Raw genomic sequence first — 26,486 nt, 5'->3', positions numbered from 1 at the left:
CAACTCAACTAGGTTGACGTCCGAAAAATTTAATATTCCAAGTTAATTTGTCAAGGGTTGAAGTGTTAGATAAGTTAACTGACTTGAGCATGTTTTATTTTTTTTTCAACTTACTTTTACATATTTATTATAATACAATGACTTTACTCATTTTTTTATAATAATATAATCAAAATATTCAACTATTTCATCAAACACCATCCTGTTCACCTTATAAACTTTTTCTATATAATCTTTTTCTATGTATCTTGAGTCAAATTGGAATGGATAAGTATATCTATATCTTAACGCAACATCTTTTGTGTAACTTTTTAGTTATTTCTGAAACTTTCTTTTCATTATTAAAATGTCTCGTATAGTGCATTAAATAGTAAACGTTAGTACCAAATTAGAGTATCTTCTATCAATATGTATTCCCTTGATTTGATGTTTAGGTATAATAAAGAAAACTTCAGACCACATGACTTTCACATTCATTTTCACCGAATAAAGTTTAGTATAAACTTTGATAATGGAAAAAAAAAGGATAGTAAAAAAAAATTACTGGAATCAGCCTGAAAAGTTTGGATAATATGCACGAGGTTTAATGTTTGATCCTCATTCCCAGTGGGTAGTATAATTTCATCTATTTCTTTCTTTTGGTTGAAGAGAAGCAAACTTTGTAAAAGAGAAGAGAAGTGAATCGTGATCGTTAATTCAACAGATATTCAGTATATTATATATGTTAATCCCATGGTAGTAGAGTATCAAATCAACATTATATTACTGGACATACATAGTATCGGATCACAAATATTATAAAATTGTCATATTAAGCAATATTCGCCACTTCTCAACTGCACAAGTCAAACTTCTGATGCTGCATTAGCCAGTTGGGAAGTAGGAAAAAACTATATCATATAATATTTACCTGTGAGTTAGATTTCCATACGACTGCATCGCTGAAACGAACCAGAACTTGAGGCCAAAAAGCGTGCATCAGATTCTCACTCAAATGCTCATAACTGTTCTTACAGCACATATGGCTATGCTCGAGAACTTGCAATTGGTCTAGTTGAAGAAGGCTCGGCTAGGAAGCCGTTAGAGATGTGGTGAGGTTGCTCGGCACCTCCTGCAGGAACCAACAAGTCAGAGAGTGCTACCTGAAGAGAGGAAACTTTTTCTTTTAGCTGAGCATTCTGTTGATGGATTTGTTGGTTACATTCAAGCAAGTAAATGATCTTTTGGGACAGTTGATGGTTTAGTGTCTGCAGATGATCCACGTGATACTGCAGGACTTCAATTTGTTGCTTCTTTCGCATGCGAGACCTGCGAGCAGATTCTCTGTTGGAGAACATTCTTTTCTTCTTTCTGTCATCAAGGAGAGCCTTTGCTTCATCGGAGTTGTTATTGTTGTTACTGTTTGATGATGTGTTGGGAGAGGGTTTATGGAGTGGGATTTGAATTGGGTCGTGGCTGTTGCTTGGAAGGTGCAATTGAGAGCAGAAAAATGGAATGTGGTGTAAACTATGAGGTTGGTCCAGATGGGTCAAATTATGGCCTTCACCAGTTTCCATTGTTGAGGTCAGGATAGGTCTCTGGGTTGGAGAAGGATAGTGAAAGCACTGTGTTAAGGAAGCATAAGGGGCTACAGGGAGTTCATCATCTTCATTGCATTCCATGTCTCAATTTTTCATTTCAGTATGAGAGATGGAACTAACCGACCTGCAAGTTTTATAGATTGATATTGGATAGTTAATGCAGATGAACACAAGTAGGTATGGGAATTTCTTGGCATTTAAGTTGGCCGATGTATTTATAGATGTGTTAAGTTCCGTAGATAATATTGGTTCTATATACTAGGAAAGTTCAGAATACATATTTGATCAAGATTAATAACAACTAATGGTCAGATAAGTTTTGTTCAGCAAAATGGTGGGATATAATTGACCTAGAGACAGGGATTTGAGAAGTAAAGTGGTTTAATGGCTGTCAAGGCAATGCCATTGACTTTTTGATTATAAGTATGCCTAAAAAATTATACAAAGCAGCAAACTCAGTGATTCTCTAACCTAGATGAGAGCCAGAAAATTAAATTATGCCATATAAGCTCAGAACTTTATACCCAATTCAGTAAAATGCTGGCTAAGGACTCTATCTGCAGTTCTTTGTTCCTATTTTTGGTCTTGGTTATATACTCTACCAAAGAAAAAATGGCAATGCGCGTTAAAATTTTACTTCATCTATTTCAACCTAAAATTAGGTTACAATAAATTAAATAAAAGTAGACAAATTCACTCTACCCAAGAAACATATTATAACTTTGTATACTTCAGGAAATCTGATAAATTGAAGACACTGTTTACAGTAGCATTTTAAGCTTTGGATTAAATAAAATGTCACATGTTATATGAAAAGCAAATGAAATAATTGGCATATCTGGCGTCTCCATGGAATCTTCCATCATAGACTATCACTTTTATTTAGTGGGCAATCACAATGAGACATAGCTCACACGGATGACATTTATATGTCAAGGTTAACACGTATATAAAAAGTATGCTACTTGCAATGGCATAGGTATTCTCTATTCATTGCTTATATAGCGCAGATGCTAATTAAAAGTCTAATATATTGCCTATAATAGGTATTCATATGCATAGTAAATCACCAGCTTTTGATCCCATTGTCACATGGAGTTTCAAATCACTGACTTCCAAGCATATTGGATTTTTAACCTATTAACACACATTTTACAAGTTTTTATCCAACTGAAATTTATTGAGATAGACATCTCAATAAACTATATAAATTAATTCTTTAATCTGAAGGTGAAAGTATTTATGCTAACCAACAGATAACAGAAAAGAATTTTTGTTATTGCTCAATTTAATGAGATAAAACCTATTACTAATATTTTGCAGATGCAGCATTATGAAAAAAATAGCAGGAGATATTGAAGTGAATTGTCACTCTTCATTGTCATTGCTATTACTAATATTGAGTTTACGTGACAAATTATCTTAAAATTTAATTTACATAGGCGTGCCGTGCGTGGCAATAATCACCTACACTGAAGTGAGAATGACTACTCCTCCTAACAAATGAATCTACAGCAAGCAACTCAACAAGAACATCCCTAAAAGAAAGGAATGAATACCTACGTTTCCACAACCAAAATAATATTTTCAATAACAAATATCATATTTCAAGTTACTCTCACAAGAATGCAACTTCGCATTCCTCATTATTCCATTTTCAGGCAACTGCACCAATTTTGAGTGCGTCCTTAACTGTAACTTCAATCAAGAAAGTCACAAAGAAAGTACTAAATATATCATAAAGTGGCTGAGGAATAGTGTAGAAATCTCACCCTGTCTTGTCCTATAAAAGGATAGCATAAAGCTGAACTCTAGTGTTCTAACCTCAGTACTGATACGAATCCTAGAAAACACAAGAGATCCAGGTAAGAAATTTCTTCCTGAAGGACAAAGAAAGCCAGCAAGACTTCAGCTACATGAAGAATGGATAACAAACCAGAACAGGAAGCCAACGCTCAAAATTGGCCATTGCCTCTATTAATATATAAAACTAATTGGTAAACCATGAACAAAGAATACCCATCCGAAAGCCATTTTTCTCTCAAAAATAAGCTCCTCGACTCCCTATGATGATTAACGAAATCACAGTCAAGGGAAGATTTCCAATCCTCTGGCGTTTAAGTTTCATGACATGACTTCTAGCAGAAAAAAAAAAATAGTTTTAGTAAAATATTATTTTATTCATAATGATAACTATTTTAAACTACAATGAATTTTTTTTATATGAATATTACCTAAATGTTAACTTATAAAAATTTTAGATTACAATTGATTCAAAAATTAATGTGCATTTCTTTTGAAATTTTGCAACTTCAACTAATTGATAAACACTAGTTTAACCCAACTTTTTCAGTTTTAACTAGTTTTTTCAACTTTTAGCTATTTTTTTTTTTGAAGAAAAACCTTGAAATAAATTTTGAAGTCAGAATCCAAAATTAAACATATGAACTCCCTAAAATTTTGCCCTGCCAAATACTTACTTTTGCATTTGCAAAGAACTTTTTCCAAATTTGAACATCACCAACCAATCACAGCAAGAATTATGACAATTAAACATTATATTTCCATGTAATTTCAGATATATGAATGTGAATGCACACAGTAGTAAAGATATGAGAGGATAAAATCCGTCAAAAGGGTCTGCTTACACTTCCAGAGTTCCTCCAATCTGCCGGAGACTTCCTCCAATATGCCAGTGACTCAGAACGGCACAAGAGAGCTGAATCATCAAGAATAAGAACATAAAGAAAGCACAACAACCACAAATTCCAGGCAAAAATGATTAATTTCTGTGATGTATCCCAAAGTACAATTCGAAGAGAAAATCCCTAAACTCAAATCTCCAATAATAAACAAGAGCATCACATGCATTTTTTTTCAGGAGAAAAAAAATCTATACTTGATCAAATACCCTACACGTGAAAAATAATCAAGTAAACATATCATCATCATCACATAACAGATGTCTGTGTCTTCCTCCGCTCATAATCAGCATCGTCAGTGGGAAACTCAAAGCGACAAACGGGACACGTGTTCCTTATCCCCAACCACGGCACAATGCAGTCCCCATGATACGATGCGAACACGGCAACTGCTTCACCTCTTCCCCAACCCCAAACTCCTCCTTACAGACCGCGCAAACCACGTTTTCGCTTGCCACATCAGCAGCGCTCACGACCACCGCCGAAAGGTTCCTCACGGCGGAGACGGACGCCGGAGGCTTCCCGATGAAGGCGACGTCGTTGAATTGGCTGAACATCTCGTACTCCGCGGCGTACACGAAATCCTCGTTGTCTCCGAAATAAGGCTCGGAATTCGCTCCTTCCAAATTGCCGTTCAACAGAACCTGCCACCCCAAATTGTTGGCCTCCATTTCAAATTCTACTTCCTCCTCCGTTTCCTCTTCGATTCCCACGGAGACGGAAACGGAGGTGTCGTCGAGCATGCTCAGAACTTCTCTCTCGTCGACCACTTCCTCCCACTCGAAATCATCGTAACTGTCCCTGTTGTCTTCCAATTGAAGCGCTTCCAAGCAGAGAGGGATGCTCGAAACGTCGTCGTTCACGTTGTACTCTTCCTCCGAGTGCGTGCAGATCCCGAACAAGCCGTCGACGTTTCCGGACTGGTAGAGCGATTCGTCGGAGTCAGATCCGACGGAGAGCCGACGTCCGACAAATAGGTCGTCGGCGGCTGGAAAGCCAAGGTCGATGGCGTCTAGGGCGTCGATAACGCCTAAAAAGGCGTCGTTAGAGAGGGGATCGGTGAGCTGCGACTGTTCAACGCGCTGGTGAAAGAGATCCATTACGAAATTGACCTGGTTCTCGCGGTCGGTGATGGAGAAAGGGTTGGGGTGGAATTCGGGGTCAAAATCAAAATCTAAGTCCCAATAAGGGAAAGGAATCAGAGTTTGGTCATCGTCGGGGTGGCGGGAGTGGCGGTGGTGGCGGGGGTAGGTGGTTACATCTGCCATTGTCGTTTGATGGAGGAAGAAAGTGTGGTGTGGATGGAAAGTGTGGGACTTTTGGGCCTATAATGGGTTGCAATATGGAATGACGGAAATGACCCTGACTATTGTAATTCCGTGTCTTCTCGCCTCCGGAATACGGGGAAGCACACCGTGTTCCGCTCACTTTGCTCACACGTTCTGAATGTGTCTCCTTTCCTTTTCTACGCCACACAAATTAATTAATTTTTCACTTTTTCTTTTTTGTATTTATTAGAAAATGTTCAATCTAATCCGTTACCAGGAAAATTATATAGTAATTGACATTTCTTTTATTCAAATATTGTAATTTTTTTAAGTAAATAAATAAATTTTTATTTTTAACTTAACCTTTGAATTTTTTAGTTTTTATATAACAATTTACGAAGATATATCATCTTTTATGTTCATAATTTATTATTTTAATTTTATCTTTAATTATTATATAAATAAGTTATTTTAAGAATGTAATAATTATTTAAAAAAATTTCGTTCATATTTTATTTTTTTATTTTTATATTTAATAATTATTTTAAAAATTAATTATATATTTTTTATTGATTTTAACTTAAATTTTATAAAAATTAAAAAATAAGAACATATAAACCCCATATCACCTGTACTTTTGCTAATCTAAAATAAAATACACTTATTATTGTATTAATATTTATTTAGAATGTGTAATTATGGATATTTTTTCTATTAATCTTATATTAATGAACGGCATGGTTTTTGTTAACTCCTACTTTTTTGGTGTATATATTTCATTACAAAATTTATCTTTATTTATATAAACTATTTTATTAATTATTTTACTTTTAAAATTTTATAATTATTTTTTAAATAAATTTGATAACCTTTTTCATTAATAACAATTAGAAAAAAGATTATCATGAAGTAAAAATAGATACACTTAAAAAAGATTTTCATCGAACATATTTTTAAGGCTTCATTTTTGTCTCATAATTTCATGTTATAAGTATATAATCTACATGTATAGATAATTAGTGCAATAAATCTCCTTAAAGCTAGATGCTAAATAAATGGTGTATGGTCACCTTGATTTTGTCTGTATACTATGTTCTTCATTAGTAGTAAACTTGTCGAACCATACTCTACAAGACTATTTCAATCCATAGGTAATTTTCACGGTTTACACACATACATATATATATATATATATATATATATATATATATATATATATATATGTATGTATGTATGTATGTATGTATGTATGTATGTATGTATGTATGTATGTATGTATGTATGAAGAAAGCTAACTAAATGAACCTTCTAATCTTCAATATAAGAAATAAGAAGATAAGATGGCATAAGAATGTGCAAAAGAAATAAGAGAATGTAAGTTAAGTAAAAAGAAGAAGAAGATAAGATTTATCTCTTTATTTAATACAAGTCATAATGAACTCGAATTTGGTGGATAATGACTCATGCATGACTTGTAAAATAGATGAATGAAAATCATGATAAAGAAAAGATGACTTATATTGTGTTTGGATCCGTATGAGTACTGTTCATGCGGATGGAAAGTGAGTTGTGAATGTGTTTGGTTCTACTGATTTCCGCTGATTTAAGAGAGCAGATTTGCACATAAGTTGCAGATTTTGGCACTCTCTAAAATGAAGGGGAATGCAGGAAAAGACAGCTCATCACATTTAAATTACTTCATTGTCCATATAAAAACTGATTTATTATATATATATATATATATATATATATATATATATATATATATATATATTAATTACATGTATATTATAATAATAGGATATATTATAAAGATAACATATATAATAATCATTATATGTATATCTATGACAATATATAAAGAAATTCCTTGTTTTGTGTCTACACTTCATAATACTAATTATACCCAAACACAACATTAATGCACATGTGCTACATTTATGAGAGAGAGAGAGAGAGTTTATTATGAATTATATATTATTTTTTTACTTTAATTTACAACAAACATTTCCTTAAGTCCGCATCTCGAAAGGAAAAATTCTAGAATCAATAATTTTGTGACTTTATTTTCAGGAAAAATCACGTAAAATTAGTTGACAACTATTTTCAATTCATTCACATGAGATTGTCGATTGACAATTGTGTAAGATGTGCTGAAGGGTGAAGAACACACCAATAAAATCCGCATCAAACTCTCAATATCAAAATGTAGACTTAAGCGAATGGTTATTGTAACTTATTTCATTTGTTATCGTTATCATCTTTATTTATGTATATTTACTTTATGGAGAATGCTAACCGGTGCCCTTAGGACACTGTTAACGAGTAATTAATGCGCATTGGTTCTATTATTTTTACATAGAAAGTTAGAATAATTAAGTTCATTAATTAAAATATTATAAATGCATATAACAAATTTTACAAAAACAAAAATATCCTTGGAAAATTGTAAGTAATAATTCTCTAATACAAATAAACACTTTAATTGTTTAATTGTTTTTCTTTTTTTTCTTTTTATATATTTTAACACTTTTTTTCTGTTAATTTATATTTTTTAGGTTTAATTATATTTCATTGTTTAGCAACATTAAAATATAAATATTTTATTATTTAATTGTTTTTTAACTTTTATTAGTGAGCATTAAATAAAATATTAAACATAGTTGTACAACACTCAGACATTTTTGTACTTTAAATAAAATAAAATTGCATTAATGATTATCATGTGAGATTTCGTTTAATATCATAATTAACTATAAACTTTTACAGGATTCAATGCATATTAATTATCTTTAACCAGTATCCCTTCGGACACAGATTACCAAGACACCTATTTTATCTAATTTATCTCAATTACGCATTGGTTTTATTTATTCAATCTGATTTATTTTACTTCCAATTATGCATTGATCTTATTTATTTACCAATACACGAATTTGTTTATTTTAATTTATTTTATTTTATCTTTAGTTACGTACTATCCTCCTTAATTATTTATTTCAATTTATATCTAACCACACATTAATTCCATTTAGTCATTTCATTGATCACCAATTATGCATGGGTCCTTTAAATTAACTTATATTTTTTTATTATATTTGTTTATAACATTCTAATTACTTATTTAAATTTTTTGCTTTTAATTCTTATTTTATTCTATCATTATTTTATATTTAAAATATAAAAATAAAGTTAAAGTAAATATTATTTTATTCAGTGAGCTTGAATAAAAGAAAGTTACCTAATGTTTTATTGCTATTTTATATTCTTTGTGTGTGATGTACATATTATTGGTCAAGAATGACATAACTGGATAGTAATAATATTTTGTGATTTTTGAAAATGTCCAAAATTATGTTAGTTAAGAAAGCGTATTAAATTTGGTTTCAATGAGCTGATCAAACCAATGTCAAGTCACAGTTTGGTATACTACAAAGCATGGACTAGGATATTTATAGGCCAATTTTGAGACTATCTGATACTTGCTCGGCATCGCCAAGTTTGGTAGTGAGTACATATTACTTCTATGGGCTGATAAATGATTAATATTTTTAAGAATGAAATAATTATGTTTGTACCAATATTTTAATGAAAAATACTCAACTACCTAATCACTTCTCATATGTCTGATAGAAATGAAATTTAGTCTTGTGGTTGTAGTTCAATCATAGGACCTCAGTGTTTCTATTATTTGTTGAGTTTATTAAGATTGATATTTAATGTTTATAAAGACCCCACTCTACCATTAACTTTGGGAGAGTCAAAATAACATATTTGAAATTTATATATCTTATCATTATTACTAATACAACAAAAATTAATACATAATTCAACATAATTATAACTACAAAAGAAATTATTGAATCCATCAATAATAAAGTCAAAACTAAAAGTTTTAGTTACATTTTTTCAATGTAAATAATTATATTGTGTACAAAAAAATTATTTCCTAATTTATTTCACAATCTTGTTTGATAAAAAAAATGTTCAAGTAAAAATATACTTTTTATTCTTGTCAAATATTGATATAATTTAAAGATGATAGATAGATTTTACAAATTTGAATAATTAAAAGTATTAATAATAAAATACTGAAGTTAAAATTTAAAAATATTTTTCTATTGAATATGATATTAGCAATTTAACCACAGAACTATTAATTAATAGTAAGTGAATAAATAAAAGTTTGATGTTAAATATTTTTTTATACTTAACTACAAAACCTTAGTGTTTGGTGATTTAGATAAAATCTGTGCGCCTTAGTGCGTGTGCGTCTTAGTGTGTGATTTAGTGGATGAATTTCGCACGCCTTAGTGCATGTGATTTATTGTTTTTACCAACTAACTATCGAGGGAGTTTGCGACAATCTAATGTCACAAATACCTTTTTACATAGAGGTATCACCTAGGTTTAAAGTTGAATAGGAATATGTGTGTAAACCGTGAAAATCACCTATGGATTGAAATAGTCTTGTAGAGTATGGTTCGACAAGTTTACTACTAATGAAGAACATAGTATACAGGCAAAATCAAGGTGACCATACACCATTTATTTAGCATCTAGCTTTAAGGAGATTTATTGCACTAATTATCTATACATGTAGATTATATACTTATAACATGAAATTATGAGACAAAAATGAAGCCTTAAAAATATGTTCGATGAAAAAATTTAAATTAAGGATTTAGGCAAATTAAAATATTTCTTTGCCATTAAAGTGACTTAAGAAAAACATGTGTTGAATTTATTATCTGAGATTAGTAGATTAGAATGCAAAATAATAGAGACACCTATTGAACAAAATCACCAGTAAATTAATTGAAGATGTTGTTGGAAATAGACGATCTTATCAAATATTGACGGGAAATGAGACTCATCACATTCTACAATACTTGACAGGAATTTGTGGACAAAGAATTTCATTTATAAAGGGGAATGAAATTATCTTAGAAGAATTTGACTATGTAGGTTTTATAGATGACAAAATATCTATCCCTAAATCTTGCACTTTTCTTGAAGAAAATTTAGTCTCTTAGAAGAGTAAAAAACAAAATGTTAGGAATTTAAGAAATACTAATGTCAAAGATAATTTTAAAAGACCCAAAAATTGATTAAAAGAAGTCTACAGACTCTATTATGATAACAAATCAATGATAAATATCGTGGATGATACTATGCAACATGGTGGAACTAGTACATTGAAGTAGATAAACATTTTATAAAGGAGAAATTGAATAATCATACAATATCTATGCCTGTATCCTTTATAAAACAATTTGCAAATGTATTGGTAGAAGGACTAATTCATGTTACATTTCATTCTATTGTTGGCAAGTTGGGAATAAATCACATCCACTCACCAACTTGAGGGGAGTGTCAGAATCCTTTAATTAATGTTGCAGAGAATATTTCCTTGTACAATTTTAATTACATAATTAGGAAATGTACAAAAAAAAAGTATACGAGAGATGACAATGATCCACAAAACTTGTATGTATCTATAGTGACATTCTTGAAGTAAAAAATTATTAACATTCTTTGTCTACACATCTAATAGATATGAAATCTTGCTTCATCGATATTTGAGAATAGGGACACTCATATATATTTACTTATTGTTGCAAATATTAATTAAATGTTTTTTTACAACAAAGAAAATTGCACAAAAAAAAAAACGTGATATTATTGAAATTTACAACTTTCAAGAAGAGATCAATGTTGTTGGTGATTAAGAATAATACACTTTTTTATATATAATTTGTTTGCGATATGAGAGAGGGTAATGTAGTCACTGTGTGAGAGGAATAAACAAGTTAATGCTACTTGTAATACCTTAAGAATGAACTCTATTAATTTTGTATAAAAATTAATAACTAAAATTACGATTAATTTTAAAAAAATTATTTTGGCCTCTCAAAATTATTGATAAAGATCTATTATTATAAAAAAAATTAAATAAATATAAATAACAAAAATAGTATCATTATCTTTTATATAATAAAATCACAATTGTAAGGCCCATTTAAAATACGTTAACTTTTCTGCCCTAAAGTTAGTGGGCCTAAGGCCGGCCCAACGTATAAAGTCACTAAGTCTGTCCTAATTTCACAATTTACTCTCACACTTGCAGAAATCAGCAGCCGTCGCCCTTCCGCACTAGAGCTCTGCTAGGGTTTGTTCTTGTCTCGAACCAGTTCGTCCCAACTAACGATTCCTGCTCCACGTAAGTAACTCTAACCCTATTGTACTTACCTCCTAAAGCTTTGCATTCGTTTTCCACCGATTAAAGCCCGAAAATAATCGTGTCCTTCGCTGTTCCGTCAGTTCCGAGGTCCATCACTCGAGCTGCTGTGCTCCAAGGTTCCGCGTCGAAGTTCTGTTAGCCGCTTTCCAGGTACGAGAAGTTAGGGTTTCAGTCTTTTAGGTGTTGTCTTGGCTGTTCTTGAGTGAGTTAATGATTTCATGAATGAATCCTTCGTTTTGGTATGATTAAATGCTTGTTATGCTTGATGGATTTGATAAACATGGTTGTGGCAGTGAAGAACAGTGGCGAGACCTGTTAATCTCGCCCAAGCGAGTCCATCTCGCCTAGGCGAGATGAAACAGGGAGCTCGCCTAGGTTTATTGTGCGAAAAGTCGCCCAGGCGCCTCGCTCAACTTTTGAGCGAGCAGGCAACTCGCCAAAGCGAGAGGGATCTCGCTTAAGCGAGATCCCGTGTTGCCCAGGCCCTGTTTTCCTTGAGCCCTCGCCTAGGCGAAGGGGGGCTCGCCTGAGCGAGCCTGTCTCGCCTGAGCGAGACCCTTCAGCCTGAGCGAGGGGTTTGGGCGAGACAGTGCGGTGTTGGGTTGCATATTTGTTCTTTTGTGCTTGGACTTGTTTGGGTATGAACGCTATGACAAGATGCATGTACTGATGTATGAATATATGCCTAATGGGTTGCTATATGTGCGTGACATGATTCATGAATGATGAATGATGAGTGTAGTGGGGACTTAGCATGTGAAATGAGTATGCGGTTTGGAACTCAAGGATCATGGTATAAATACGAGACTAAACCCCAGACTCATTGGGGGTGGTGATGATCAGGGGTATGGATTTGAGATGTGATTGACATGAGGATCAAACCTCAAGGGTTCATATGGAATTGAAAAACATAATTCAATATTCTCTTATTGCTAATTTATGAACGTTGGTCCGTGTCAGCGTGTAATTCCTTGGGGTCTCTAGGTGAGACCTCCGGGGTCGCGCTTTAGTGGTCGGGACGTAATTCCATGGCCCCTGCTAGTGGGTGTTCATGGTGGTGCCCCATCTGTATAACTAGGTAAGGATTCAAGGTAAGGTTGCATCCTGACGCTCCGAGGAGCCAGTTAGTCTCACTTAGAGCGGACTGACTCTTGTGGTGGGAGTAGCAGGAGGCCTGAAACTCATTAAGGGCTAACCTTGTGGTGGGAGAGATTTTTGATTCATCGTAACACTGGTAACACATAGCTCAGGATCGAGCAGCTCAGGGTCGAGCAGCTCAGGGTCGAGCAGGGGTATCCACCACAAGTGCAAGCATCCGCTGAATCCGACCGAGTTATACGTATCCGGATGAGTCGAGTCGAGTCGTAGTGTATTGAATGAAGAGTCATAACATGTTTGGTTGTTATGTGGATGAGATGATGAGAATATATATGATTGCATGTTGAATATGTTGATTGGCTCTAGCTTACCCGTTTTGTTGCATGGTTGTGATGTATGTGGCTGTTCTTTCTTGCGATGATCATCGACTTGGTTGATGGGAGCAGATGGACGAAGTTCTCGTGGTCAGCAGGGAAACGGTGATCCAGCAGCTTAGCCATCTGGGCTAGATCTCACGCTTCTTCTTTTCATGTTTTCTTTAGGGCTATGGCCCCTGTATTCGTAGTCGGTAGATTGTAAACTCTTAAGTAAACGGTTATCCTGCTTTTAGTTGGCATCGTGGTGTGCCTGGTTTTGTAGGGGTGACGTTATGAACTCCAGGACTGCATTGTTGATTATCTCTGTGTGACGTTTTCTTTAATTTCGTTTAATAATTAAATGGGACGTTACAACAATCATTATTAATAATGGATAATAATAGAAAAAAAAATGATGTAAAAAAATAAATATAAATTATTTAGATTACATAAGTTTAAAAATTAAATACACATTCATACTTTCCAAATATAGAATTTTAAAAGTAAAATGTCTATGAATTTAGACCATACCCATTCCATGAGTTTATTTGACATCTATTATCTTTTTATTCAGTTCACTTTGGGAATAAAAAAGATATACTAGAGAACAAAACTAAAGTAATATTATTATATAGTATTAACATGAAAATAAGAGTATAATAAAAGTGGATTATTATAATATATCAATTTGCCTAAGAAAGGGTACTTAGATGTGAAGGAAAGATTCCCCTCACTTCAAGGAACATTAAAAATGTTACTGGTTGTGGCATTAGTTGCTTCCTTCTTTCATAAAAGATGGAATGGGATAATTATTAGCATCTTTATGATCCATAAATGCTTTTTTCTCAACCTTTTACGCTATTGGTCTTCATTACATCAATTTCATTCATATTTACGTAAGTTTAAACTCTCAACTTTATCACTAATCACTAAAAGTATACAATTGAAAGAATATCCCATTAAATATAATTTTCAATAAAATTTGTTAATAAATACAATATATCAACGAAGAAAAAAATGTAATTATATATATATATCTAATATATATATATATATATATATATATATATATATATATATACATATATATATTTCTTACGTCGAAGAAGAATTCAGTTAAAAATTGATAAATCAAATATTTCAACAAATTAATTGTTAAGTCAATCTTTTGTAATAATATCTTCAAAAAACTTATAATGTATTTTTCTATTGTATATGTATTATAGCCTTCAATTAAAGGTATTTGGCGATTCAGTTGTTATAATTTTCTTTAAGACTTAAATAAGTGTTATTATTGCGCTTCAGAGAAAGAATGTAGAGAAAGAAGAGAGAAAATACAGGAAAAATCTTCTAGATTATTTTTTGGAAACATATTTCATATATTCTGGAAAGTATTATTAAAACATATTTAATGTAGAAGAGCTTCGGAAAAAAATTACATTACATGTATTCTGAAAAGTTTGTTCCAAAATCCCATTTCGAGAAATTTGTTCTAAAATGTATATGTTATGAAAATCTTATTTTAAAAATCTTATTTCAAAAATCATCTTCTAAATTTCGAAACATTAAAAATTTTCCAAAATATATAATCCAAAAATTATTTTTACGGAAAGTAAAAGTGGTTATTTCAAAAATTTGAGTGGTGAGCCTTAAAATTATGGGGGTTCAGGAAGTAAAAGCCTTATATGGGTCACTGCTAACTAGTCCAGTGGACTTAAATGCTCTCCTTTGGCACTTTCCTTTCCTAAGGAAGATGTTATTACCACCCAAGTTTTTTTTCTTCCTGTTTTGTTACATTTCGCTCCTAAATATTTTATTCATTTTAAAGATTTTATATATTTAAATGTAATTTTGAATAAAAAATTATAATTTTAAAATTGAAATGTCGTTATTGAAAATCATTCTGGTAACAAGACAATGAAGAAATCAATTCAAAAATACAATTTAAATTTAATAACAACCATTTAAGATCATTTTAATTAGTTTCCATAACAACTAGGTTTTGCTAACTAAAAAGGTGAATTTATTTGTCATAAAAATGTGTATAAAATATGGTACTATATTTAATAAAATGTGTATATTTAACATAAGAGAAATATTCGTTGGACCTCAATTACTATTGTCTAAATAACCAAGTAATGTTTGAAACTTAATTACTTCTAACAAAATAATTAAGTAATGTTTAAAACATACACCCATGGCTAAACAACCAAACGTTGTTTCGAAAGCATTAGGTTACTCACTACAAAAGTCACAATTTCTAAAACGGATACAATATAATGTTCATTCTACTATATTGCTAAAATACACAAATTATTTATCAACAACCTAGGTTTACAAGTTCTAAATATGTAAAAGATAAGGCGGGTCAAATAAAACATCATCATGCTAGTTCTAAATTTTAATTATTCCTCATTTTCACCTTATTACTAAAACACATAAATTAGCCTTAAAAATTTCGAAGCAAGAAAAAACAACATTTCTTTATTCTTTCTTGTCTGCCAATACAAAGATAACAAAAATAAATGTTTTCCTTTTTATATTTAACGATCATTTGTGGTCACCGTCATTATTTAATCACTTTTGTAATGACATTATTATTGTTGTGTAAGAATTAAATATTCTGAATTATATAACATTGTAGGCCAATGGTAATGGTCAAATCAGAACACTTCTTTCAAAGCACCCTATAATCTTGGTCAAAATGAGAACAGGCTTAAAGCTATATATATGCAAGGGATTGCTCCATACTTAAAACCCCAAGAAGGAGATACAACTGTAAGTCTACACTAACTACCTTTTATTTCATATAATAATTCACATTATACACAATTTACCACAAAGGGTGCCCTAGTTTATTTTCCCTATCCCCACTCACTTTTAGGTAATTGTATATAAAGTTCAAGCTTTGAACATCACTGTATAATAATAGTATATTGATATGAACGAACAAACAAACATACATATTGGACTCAAAGGGTTGTCTCTAAAAGCTGAATCCGAGACCAATCTTTTATAAACATAGGTTCTAACTAAGAAACAACTCTATTTACACATAGACTGAATCGAATAGAATCGAACACTTATTATATATAGCCACTAATCTCTTGTCTCATTTGTATGTTTGGGGAATCGAAAAAGGTGTGTGAAGTTTCATAGGAAGTGGAGCATGGAGTGATGGAAAATGGACCGAACAAGTTCTCCTCGTTGCATGCATGACGGCCGACAGGAGCTGAACATCTCGTATCTTCCATTTCACGCGATCATACACCTTTTTCTTCACTTTGACTTCAACCCTAGTTTCACTCCCACAAACAAAACAAACCCCTTTTTCAACATTGTTCTCGCTACTCGTTAATTCCTTTTCCCAAGTAACGACCCAGTAATAAATTAATCCTTTTTTCTGTAATTTGTTCACAAAGAGCTAAAAGAATTTGAGATGCATGTGGATTATTAAGGTGGACCCTATAAGGAAAGACCCTTAATTTCTCTTCCGCACGATTCCTCTCCTCTTTTTGTTCAACGACATACCCTTACCGTTCTGTTATTCCATTCGCAATAATGGTGTCGGCAAGCTTAAGGTCCACCACCTTTCTCCTTCTTTTCATTTTGCTTCCTCTAAGATTCTCCAGCGCACACACCCAAAACCAAGGTTCGCTAACTTTTCACTTTCCCAATCATGTTCCTCTCTTTTCTTTTCTGTTGCTGATTGATTGTGTTGAATATTGTTCAGGTAAGAAGACCATGGTGGTTGACGATATTCAAACAACAAAAAGTCGAGTGGACTTAGAGGTATGTGTGATGATACTGTATATATATGCTATGAAGTGATGATTCAAACAGTGAGTTAACTAATGTGACAACATTTGTTTTTTCCACAACAAAGGTTTATCATGGTGTTCCAGCAGTTGCTGAGACGGATCAGAGAACGAGGTTTCTTTCTGGGAGAAAGATGATGTCTAATGAAGTGCACTCGAAGTTGAAGGCAAAGGGCTTAACCACTTGTGTGGTTGGAAACTGCAACAACCATGAAGAAGTTTTGAAGGTGAAACAGAAACAGCATAAAGTTGGTAAAAGGAATATTAATGGGCATTCTAGTATGTCTGGTTTGGTGCCTCTGAATGCTGATTATTATGTTCCAAGACCTCACCCTCCCAAGAACAACTGAATCACAGAGTTTGAAGCATATATAAGGAATTTTGACATATATATATGTAGTGTATTTTTTAGTTTGGTTAGTTTTTACCTACCTCTAACCATATTTGCTTTGTCTTTGCTCTCAGTTTTGTATTACAAGTAAATTATAGGTGATTTATACATGTATGTAAATTGAGGCTTTAATTGTGAACTCAGCTAGTGTTCCCAAAAGGAGCTTTTCTACTACTTATATAAGATTTGGTTTAAATATATAATTAGTATTCTTTGGTTAAACCCGACATTTAACAACTCCATTACTGAACTCATTTAAAAGAATAAAATTCTCCCGACACTTTTTTTTTTCTGCTCATCTAACTTGTCTGCAATTTAAATAAGGAAAACTAAGGTTCCTACCACTTCGAGCATTTGCTTTATTTATTTTGATTCTTTAACACGTGTCTTCTACCTGAGGGATTGTAGATATATTAATTCTAACGTTATTAAATATATTTTAAATGAATACTTCATTATTGGATTAAAAGTTAATATTGATTTAAAAATTACATATACTTTTAGCTTTTGAAAAGGAAAATTGTCTCATAACTACAACTTGATCTCATTACTTTAATTTTACATTTTCTTTATCAAACAAGTTACCTATTTACTTTTTATAGATAAATATGTTTTTGGTCTTTGAACTTTAAGTGAAAATTAGAATTAGTTTCTCTTGAAAACCTTGAATCAATCTAGCCTCTCAATTTTGTAGATACGTGGATTTAATTTTTTTAACCAAATTCTTTTAAGTTTATTTAACGTTTCGAACATATTTCATTATAATATTTTAGTTTGTTTATACCGTTTGACACATTTTTGTTTCAATATTAGCTGAAAAACGCGTTTAAAACGTCAAATAAACTTACAAAATTTTTGTTTAAAAGACTAAATCCATGCATTTCTAAAGATGAATGACTAAATTGGTTCAAAATTTTTAAAAAAGACTAATTTCAATTTTAACTAAAATTTTAAGGTTAAAAACATATTTCACCCTATTTTTTATGTTTCAAATTATTTTTCTACAAGTTTAGGGGAAGACGTTCGGACTAAAAAACTAACATTTTATTTTTATTATATAAATAAAACAAAAAACTTTGAGAGATAAAATATATTTAAACCCCAAACTAACAACTAGTTATGTTTTCAAAATATGTACACAAAATGATTTAACTATTAATTACTAATACTATAATAATTTTTCATACATAATTAAGATAATAAATAGTTATAATTGATAAATTGAATTAACAAAAATAAAATATGACTATGTTTTCTTCTAGAAAATTTACTCTGGGCAAGTTCTAACGCCCACCTCTCATGCATATGTGAAATTGGGCCTCTGGCCCAATAGTTAGACGAGACAGTGATGAGTTGGGCCAGAGCAACAAAGTTTTGGTGCGGTGGAGCTTGTCATCTTCTTCACCAATGGTTCTGAACAGTGGGTGATTCGGAATCGGAAGGAGAAGTGGTGCAGGCTTCGGAGTTGAGAGATCCGGCGAGGATGGGGTCGTCGTCGGCGTCGTTGAGTTCTCCAAAGAAGAGAGCGAAATCCCAAGTAGAGGAGGATGAGGACGACGAAGAGGGCGTTTGTTGCGGGATTTGCTACGCGGAGCGAGGGGTTTCGATTGCCGGGGAAATCGATTCCTGCAGCCACTACTTTTGCTTCGTATGCATCATGGAATGGGCTAAGCATGAGTCTCGATGCCCAATTTGTCGCCAGAGATTCTCCAACGTTCGCAGGCTCCCCATGCATGGCGTCTTTTCTTCCTCCCGGGACGTGAAGGTCCCTCATCGTGACCAGGTTCTTGTCATATACCTTTCTTATATATGGTTTTTGTTTAGTGAAGATGATGAAGAATACCTTCCCTAATCGGTGTCTTAATTTAGGGAATAGGGATACGCTTTTAACATATTCAGTAGCGTAAAAGATGTCTCATTAATCTTACTGCTTACTCCCAACAGCAGAGCTACCTAGAAGTATAATATTTATGATTAAAATAGTCTTAGATTGATAAAAATAAACATGGTAGTTAGTATCGAACGCATCAACATACGGTACTATTGATTTGACATGATTTGGAAGCCTTATGATGCAATTTTCGATCTCCAAGTTCAACGATTTTGGCACAACTTTGCGGGTTTCTACATGAATGGGAGTGCAGTGTGATGACGTAGTGAAGTCTGCAACAGAAGCAATTGCAGCTGCCTTATGCATCAGCGGTTTGAATTGCGTCCTAGGCTATGTATTTTTGTCAAGGGTATTCTGATGAGATACATAGGCTAAATCCAGCCATTGGGTCAGGGTGTTCAGGGTTTACGAAGAAAAGAAAGGAAAGAAAACTAGGTCGGGTGTGGGCATTGGGTATGGGCCTTGCTGGTTTCAAAATTTACATGTTTTTAAGAACTCACATAGAAAGTTAAGTGCGTCGTATGAGTTTTTAAAACTCTGTTTCTTATGTTTTATTTTGTTTATTTTAAATAGACAATTCGGGTGCAATTTTAAACTTGAAAGCCCATCAGATAGCTTAAACTTGTCTTATTGTCTTATTTACAGATAGCATTTGGAATTATGTTAATTTTTTTTTTCCATGTCATATGTTTCCTTAGGTTAAAATGATCCAAGAGATATGCTTTTAGTTATTTGTCATTTATAAGCCATGTTTAATTAGTGATCATGAATCGTACAGTTCAAGGTAGGATTTGATTTGCTATTCAGAAAATAGGGTTTCCGATTCATACAAAAAATATCATCCGGTGTATAAAAATCTTGAAAACCCACCAAAATTACAAGATTATAAAGTAAATATTTTTCAAAAGGTATATAAATTTGCCCTTTAGATGGGCCCACACACCTAGTTGTGCGCTAGCTTGTGAGTCGGCATCACTTGAACTCCTCAGAATTGGATCTACATGGATTTGATATCACTTGAAGAATTTATTGCAAATTTAGAACGTCCAAATTATTTATAGACACAAGTTAACAAGTGAAGCATCATTATGTTATGATGTTGATGTTTGTGTATGGAGCCAAACTGATCTAGAAGATCTTGATCACTCCGGCTAATATGTCTAGGATGTCCTCTGCGTGTATATACAAGGTGTCCTCAACATGCCCCTTGAAAGAATAGGGGGAGTGATACCTCAAGTATTCTGACGATCAAGTCAGTAACAAAAAGTATCTGGTAATTTTGGTGATAATATAAAAGTTAAGATATCCTTTACCTTAGTTCCAATCACCTTTATATATTTGAGTCTCATTTACTATCTTTAAGAGCATTAAGATTCATTTCATAAATGTTCATGAATGCTTTGTCCTAACTGTCGTAATCCCCTAAATGCTGGTTATTGTAATCAACATTCTCAAACCGAGATGTTCTCGTCTTGCAGCTCTTTGCCAAGGTATGGGCCTGACTAATAAGTTCCTGGCCCAATGTGTCTTAATCTATCCGGCTCTATCTCTTGTATAAAGATTAAATATGTTTTTGGTCTCTAAACTATAATGCAAAATTGGAATTAGTCCCTGTTTAAAACTTTGATTCTGTTTGGTCCCCTTACTTTAGAAAGCAATAGATTTTGAAAACGGGCCACACTTGGTCTCGTAGCTGCTTCTTCTCCTTCAAAATGAAACCCCTAAGGGTTTCCTCCATCTCCGCAAGGCTCGTCACTCCAGCACTAAGTCTTGCAGCTACCTGTCATAGAGCTGTCGGTGACAAAGTCAGCCACCACCGAAGGTCTCGTTGGCGTCGCCGCATCTCCCATCCTTGGTTCTTGCCTTGTCCTTTCTGAAACAAGTTTCAATGCAGAAACCACCGGCATTGCTTTGTCGTTTGGATATTTTCCATTTCAGATTTGCTCCAAAGAATACTATCTATTCGTTCTTGCTCTCCCCTCTTCCAATTTCATTTCCTATTGTAATGGTTCTTTTGTCTTTGTGAATGATGTTGGGTGGCGGTGTGTGATATTGGAGACTGAAAGGGGAAATGGAGATAGAATTGGAAGATTCTGGTCTAATTCAAGTAATTGAAGAAAATTGGGGGTGGATGATAGAGATGGTTATGAAGGAGTACCTTTGTAACTGTGTTATGGGTTTTTGTGTTGTGAGTATTGGAAATGCAGGTGATGAATGGAAGAAGATAGATGAAAGTAAGACCCTGGATGTTGTGGCAGTGTGGTTATGTAGGATATGTGATAGCTAGAGGGGGAAGCTGTGATGAAATTGTGTATGGATGATGGAAGAGATGGAAAAATTGAGAGGATGGAAATGGAGATGGAAAATTAGAGGAAGAATGGAGCAGGGACCAAATAGAATAAAAGTTTTGAGCAGAGACCAATTCCAATTTTGCATTATGTTGATGGACCAAAAACACATTTAAATCCATAATCAATTATTCCCTAATCATAATCAATTATATATGGGGCATAATTGATTATACTCATCCTCATTCACTTCATGGTTGCACCATAGACCTACATAATTAGTTATGCTATATCCATAATTGATTATGCAGGGTAAAAATCATCATAATGCTTATGTTTTGAAGAACATAATCGATTATGCCCTAATGATAACCAATTATGTCTATGTATGTGCCAAAATAACAATGTTTGGACCCTTACCAACATGCTCTTATGTTTAACCCTTTTCATTGTCATTGCAAGTATTTGTTTATGCTCTAATCACCAAATATTTTTACCAAATTAAGAAATTTGGTAAATCAATCCCTATGATATTTGTTTAAATTAAGAAATTATCACATATCTTTATATCTTTGAAATCAATCATAATAATCACTTACAAACATTCTACTATCTTTTTCACTATCTTTTTCATAATCCAAACATTATACTATGCACTCTATTTATCTTTTTTCTTTTCTTTTCCACTCTCCCACTTGCCATCACTTAATCAAAACAAGTATAAATTTGGAACTGCTATTGCCTCACTGTCCTATACATCATTCCATTCCATTGTACGTTTTAGTTTGTGGCTATACATTATCCCACCAAAAGTTGGTTGTTTATATACAATTTACATTATCTAACATGTCATACCATTTAATGATTTTGACATCTCCAATTGTCAAACTTATTAAATGATGTCACTAGTGAATGGCAAAATTAGATGTTAGTATAAAAACTTCTTTTAAACCAAAATGGGATTTTGACATCTCGAATTGTCAAACTTATTAAATAATGTCACAAGTGAATGGCAAAATTAGATGTTAGTATAAAAACTTCTTTTATACCAAAAAGGGAATCACAAAGTTCAAAGAAATCATAATTCTCTGTCTGAACCAGAAGAAATCATAATTCTTAATTTATAAATTAATTCTAGCTGGTGATTCAATGAACTTGAAGAATGAAGAGCTAGTATTTATTTAGTAGATGAACTAATGTTAATATGCAAATAAGCTCTTCTGTTTGTAGGCTTATCATCCTCATGGGAATGTGTCAATTGGTCCTGCCGATTCTTATGCTGAAACCAAATGTGGTGTTTGTCGTGCTGGGACAGATGAACATCTTCTACTACTTTGTGATCTTTGTGATACTGCTTCACACACATACTGTGTTGGCCTGGGATATACTGTTCCTGAAGGGGATTGGTTTTGTCACGATTGTGCTATTTCACGGGAGACCAATGCCAATGAAGATCCAGACCAACAACGTGTTGTGCCAGAGGCTGAGCCAAGAGAAGTCGTTGATATCTTTGATATTGTGCGTGAAACAGGCAGTCGGTTGGTTAAAAGACCAAGGACATCTCCTTTACAACAGAACCTGTCATCTCCTTCTGCTATTCCTTTATCAGATAGGTTAAGTAGATTTAAAGGAAAAAGTCCTGCCAAAGGTGTCAATAGTATGCAGCGTAATATACAGGCATTTCGTGAAAACTGGAATGCTTTGAGGAGTGGTTCATTACGGTTCCATTGTGATGCAGATCAACCTAGCAGTTCAGTTAGTCAAAAGCAAGATTCTAGATCCTTATCACATGGAAAACTATATGATTCACATTCTGGGGCTTCCACAAGCGTGCAGCAATCCACCGTCCAAGGTGGTCCTTCTAGCAAAACGTTGAATGAGAGAGTCATTAAAGATGATGTTGACAAGGCTTGGAAAATGGTGGACAGAGCAAAGAGGGTGCAACTAACTCATCAAAGAATTAGCAGCAATCGGCAGGGAGTAGATAGACCCTCATGCAGTAGAGGAGCTCGTAAAACATCAGTTGAACACTCTAATTTCCCAGAACTGAAAGATCAACATTCGAAAGAATTGGACTTAAGGAACACTAAGAAAGAGAAGCAGTGTGACCATTCTAGACTCTTCCAGAATATCAAAAATTGCTCAACTTTAAAGTTGGAAGACAAAAAGAAAAGTAGAGTTAGATGTGAGGAGATGATACACCGTGTAAGGGACCATACTACTCATTCAGAAGGATACTGTGAAAGTCCATTGTCTAGAAAGGTCCCTACTAATATCCAGGGTGGTACTCCCTGTCGTGAAGAAAAGAGAAATGCTTGCCAGGTAACTTCGGCAGATTTAGCTTCCTCGCGTGGCAAGTTTGTTAGTGACCTCTCCTCTTGTAAGGACTTGGATCTTGCCAATGAAGAAAAGAGATTAGCTAGTAGTCGCGAGGATGGAAGCACAGGAAAAACTAGCGATGCAAAAACTGAGATCCAGTCTCTTGTCAAATTGAATCTGAAGCTCTTAACCAGAGATAAAAAATTAGGTAATTGGTTATCAAAATTCAGTCTTTTGTCCTAGATTTACATTATCGTTATTGGCTGAAATATTTATAGGTGCTTTGTGTACACATTTTACAATCCATATGTGATCTTTAATTAGGTAGCGTGTGTGCATAGTTCAGCTTGTTCTGGAGAAATAATCACTCATGTGGCCGAATGCAAATGATAATTGTTACTTGAATGAAAGTATTTCACTCGAAACTGTTGGTGATGCAGGTTTTGATACCTTCAAGGTAGTTGCTAGGCAGGCCACCCATACCATCTTGGCTGCTTGCAGTTCTGAGCAGCAAAAGTGCAGCACATCCTCCTCTTGCTCAGTATGCTGTCATTCTGACAATACTCCTCAGTTTCAGAAATCTACTTTAATGCCTAATTGTTGCAGGCAATGCTTTTACGCCTTTGTAAACAACGTTGTCAGTTCCACCATTATGGAGAAAGTGGGTTGTGCTTGATCTGCCATTTTTTTTTTCTTCTCTCTGTCTACATTTTGTGCTTCTATCTATTGCTTTGATTATTGTTCTCCATTGTAAAATTCAAGTCGGAGGAGTTAGGGGATAGCAGTGTAATCTATTTACTTTCCACCTGATGGAATAAGAGTTGATTTTTAAGTTGAAAACTAGAGTATTTGTTTACCGATTCTTCAAGTATGCACAATTCTCATCACTCAAAGCCTATGCATGATGACATTATTTTTTGCACTATGGAAGTGTATCACTTATTTGGGTACAGTCGTACAGAGAAAAAGCAAAATGTACAGTTGCCTCCAATGAGTGTGTAAACTCCAGTCCTATTGCATCACGAATCATGAAACCACTAAAACATCAGGAGTGTGTTGTACTACGGTCGACACGAACTTTGGCTTCACCAAACCAGCTTCTGTTTGCAACCCCTTCAGTGACATTTTTTGTGGCTAATTCATGGATCAGTAAATTTTAATGATTTTTTTTTTAAAATTAGCAGAGACTATTTTGTCACTGATTTAAAATTTTCAAGTATATATCAGGGTACAAAGTTAATCGTTTTATATATTTAAACTCTTAATCGTGTTTAGAAAAAAAAAATCAGTATACATAAATCTATGATGAAATGATCTCGAAACAGATTTCCAAACATGCTCTTTGGTGGATGTGGGGTGTTTGGTTATTTTCGAGCTCAACCTCAACAGTTGCATCGATTTAGAACTCATGGCCCAGTCCATATGAGCATCAGAATTGGGAAAGAGGTTGGAAGAGGAAATAAAGCTGAGGCAGGTGCGGTTTAATTTCTATATTAAATTATTGTAACTATTTATGAGATTGGGAGAAATTACAGAAATCATCTCTATTTTTCTATTCTCACACGTACCTCTTAATGGTATGAAAAATATGACGTTGCAATCATTTATATATTCACTAACTAGGTTAAAAATGCCGTGCCAAAATTTTCCATATGAAATATTGCTTTTAATGTAAACAAAATTATGTAATCTCAACACACCCCTAAGGATTTCTAATTTGAAGCTTCTATATTATTTTCCAATAATTTATCGGTTCATCCTTAAACGCTTTCAAATAGCAATCGAAATGAAATTGATCTAAGTGGTTCATTCCGAATTGGACACTCTGTAACAGTTTTCCCGTGACAGCGTTGTTTGTTTAATAAAAAAAATTAAATCGGTAGTCTTACATGATTCGGAGTTCGAAAAATAATATATAGTGTACGCGTTCTTTGATTTTTTTAATTTATTTTGTGAATAGTAAAAAGGTGCATATTATATTTATTTTCCGAGGATAAGAAAATGAGTATTATTTAAATATTGGAGAAAGAAAAATAGAAAGTATTAAAAAATGTAAAGTGGAGGGAATAGGAATAGGAAATGGAGAGAAAAAAGTAATGGAATGTGGGACAGAGTGGGGTGGATGGAGACACTTGTCCTACCAGAAGTGGGTCCACTGGATGGCATGCATGAGGTAAACGACAAAGAAAGGGAGGCACGTGAGTGAAGCACGTGAGTGAGGCACCTCATGTGAAAGAAGTGTCTCTCTTATTGCATCGCTTTCAGATTTGAATCAGCCATAAACGACAGGTCAGTTGAGAGGGGAAAGCACATGCCCCCACTCTCCCTTTTCCCACTTTTCCATCCCTCCCCCTGTGGGTCCCTCACCCACCCCCACGTGACACCCTCACCACTAAGATACCCACACCCACTCCCCCATCATCCCATCCCATCCATCATCCATCATCATCCATCCCCACACATACATCATCCATCACCCATCGCCCCAGGTAACTAAACCCAACGGCGGTTAAACCTGATTTCATCAAACT

At 33.6% G+C, this 26,486-nt stretch overlaps 3 protein-coding genes and 1 pseudogene across 5 annotated transcripts; 2 read left to right on the top strand and 2 right to left on the bottom strand.

The window, feature by feature from the left end:
- Nucleotides 1-691: 691 nt before the first annotated feature.
- Nucleotides 692-4,462, bottom strand: LOC114177818 (basic leucine zipper 43-like). 2 transcript variants are annotated; one of them, XM_028063373.1, is made up of 2 exons: nt 4,229-4,462; nt 692-1,704 (listed from the first exon to the last, which is right to left on the bottom strand). In XM_028063373.1, the coding sequence occupies exon 2, from the start codon at nt 1,659-1,661 to the stop codon at nt 1,026-1,028; it is 636 nt and encodes a 211-aa protein (XP_027919174.1). In that variant the 5' UTR covers nt 1,662-1,704; nt 4,229-4,462; the 3' UTR covers nt 692-1,025. The 2 variants fall into 2 exon arrangements, with proteins under 2 accessions (XP_027919174.1, XP_027919173.1); XM_028063372.1 differs by lacking the exon at nt 4,229-4,462 and adding an exon at nt 3,353-3,607.
- LOC114177817 lies at nt 4,347-5,656 on the bottom strand (annotated as a pseudogene).
- A 10,570-nt stretch (nt 5,657-16,226) lies between these two features.
- Nucleotides 16,227-17,636, top strand: LOC114179587. Of its 2 annotated transcripts, XM_028065985.1 has the most exons (3): nt 16,229-16,900; nt 16,982-17,040; nt 17,135-17,634. In XM_028065985.1, exons 1-3 carry the CDS (start codon nt 16,810-16,812, stop codon nt 17,414-17,416), a joined length of 432 nt encoding a protein of 143 aa, XP_027921786.1. In that variant the 5' UTR covers nt 16,229-16,809; the 3' UTR covers nt 17,417-17,634. The 2 variants fall into 2 exon arrangements, with proteins under 2 accessions (XP_027921785.1, XP_027921786.1); XM_028065984.1 differs by having other exon boundaries at nt 16,227-17,040; nt 17,135-17,636.
- A 1,166-nt stretch (nt 17,637-18,802) lies between these two features.
- On the top strand, nt 18,803-24,811 carry LOC114176433. The gene is made up of 3 exons (XM_028061476.1): nt 18,803-19,240; nt 22,867-24,163; nt 24,396-24,811. Exons 1-3 carry the CDS (start codon nt 18,941-18,943, stop codon nt 24,629-24,631), a joined length of 1,833 nt encoding a protein of 610 aa, XP_027917277.1. The 5' UTR covers nt 18,803-18,940; the 3' UTR covers nt 24,632-24,811.
- The last annotated feature ends 1,675 nt before the right edge of the window (nt 24,812-26,486 follow it).

The sequence above is a fragment of the Vigna unguiculata genome, chromosome 3, assembly GCF_004118075.2.
Source record: "Vigna unguiculata cultivar IT97K-499-35 chromosome 3, ASM411807v1, whole genome shotgun sequence".
Taxonomy (NCBI): domain Eukaryota; kingdom Viridiplantae; phylum Streptophyta; class Magnoliopsida; order Fabales; family Fabaceae; genus Vigna; species Vigna unguiculata.
Note: the sequence above shows the minus strand (reverse complement) of the source record. Positions and strands in the feature narration are given on the sequence as shown.

Coding starts and splice junctions, on each gene's coding strand:
- LOC114176433 (XM_028061476.1), top strand. CDS start 18,941: ATGGGGTCGTCGTCGGCGTCGTTGAGTTCTCCAAAGAAGAGAGCGAAA. Junction 19,241..22,866: donor AGGTCCCTCATCGTGACCAG/GTTCTTGTCATA, acceptor TTCTGTTTGTAG/GCTTATCATCCTCATGGGAA. Junction 24,164..24,395: donor AACCAGAGATAAAAAATTAG/GTAATTGGTTAT, acceptor TTGGTGATGCAG/GTTTTGATACCTTCAAGGTA.
- LOC114179587 (XM_028065984.1), top strand. CDS start 16,810: ATGGTGTCGGCAAGCTTAAGGTCCACCACCTTTCTCCTTCTTTTCATT. Junction 17,041..17,134: donor AAAGTCGAGTGGACTTAGAG/GTATGTGTGATG, acceptor TCCACAACAAAG/GTTTATCATGGTGTTCCAGC.
- LOC114177818 (XM_028063373.1), bottom strand. CDS start 1,661: ATGGAATGCAATGAAGATGATGAACTCCCTGTAGCCCCTTATGCTTCC.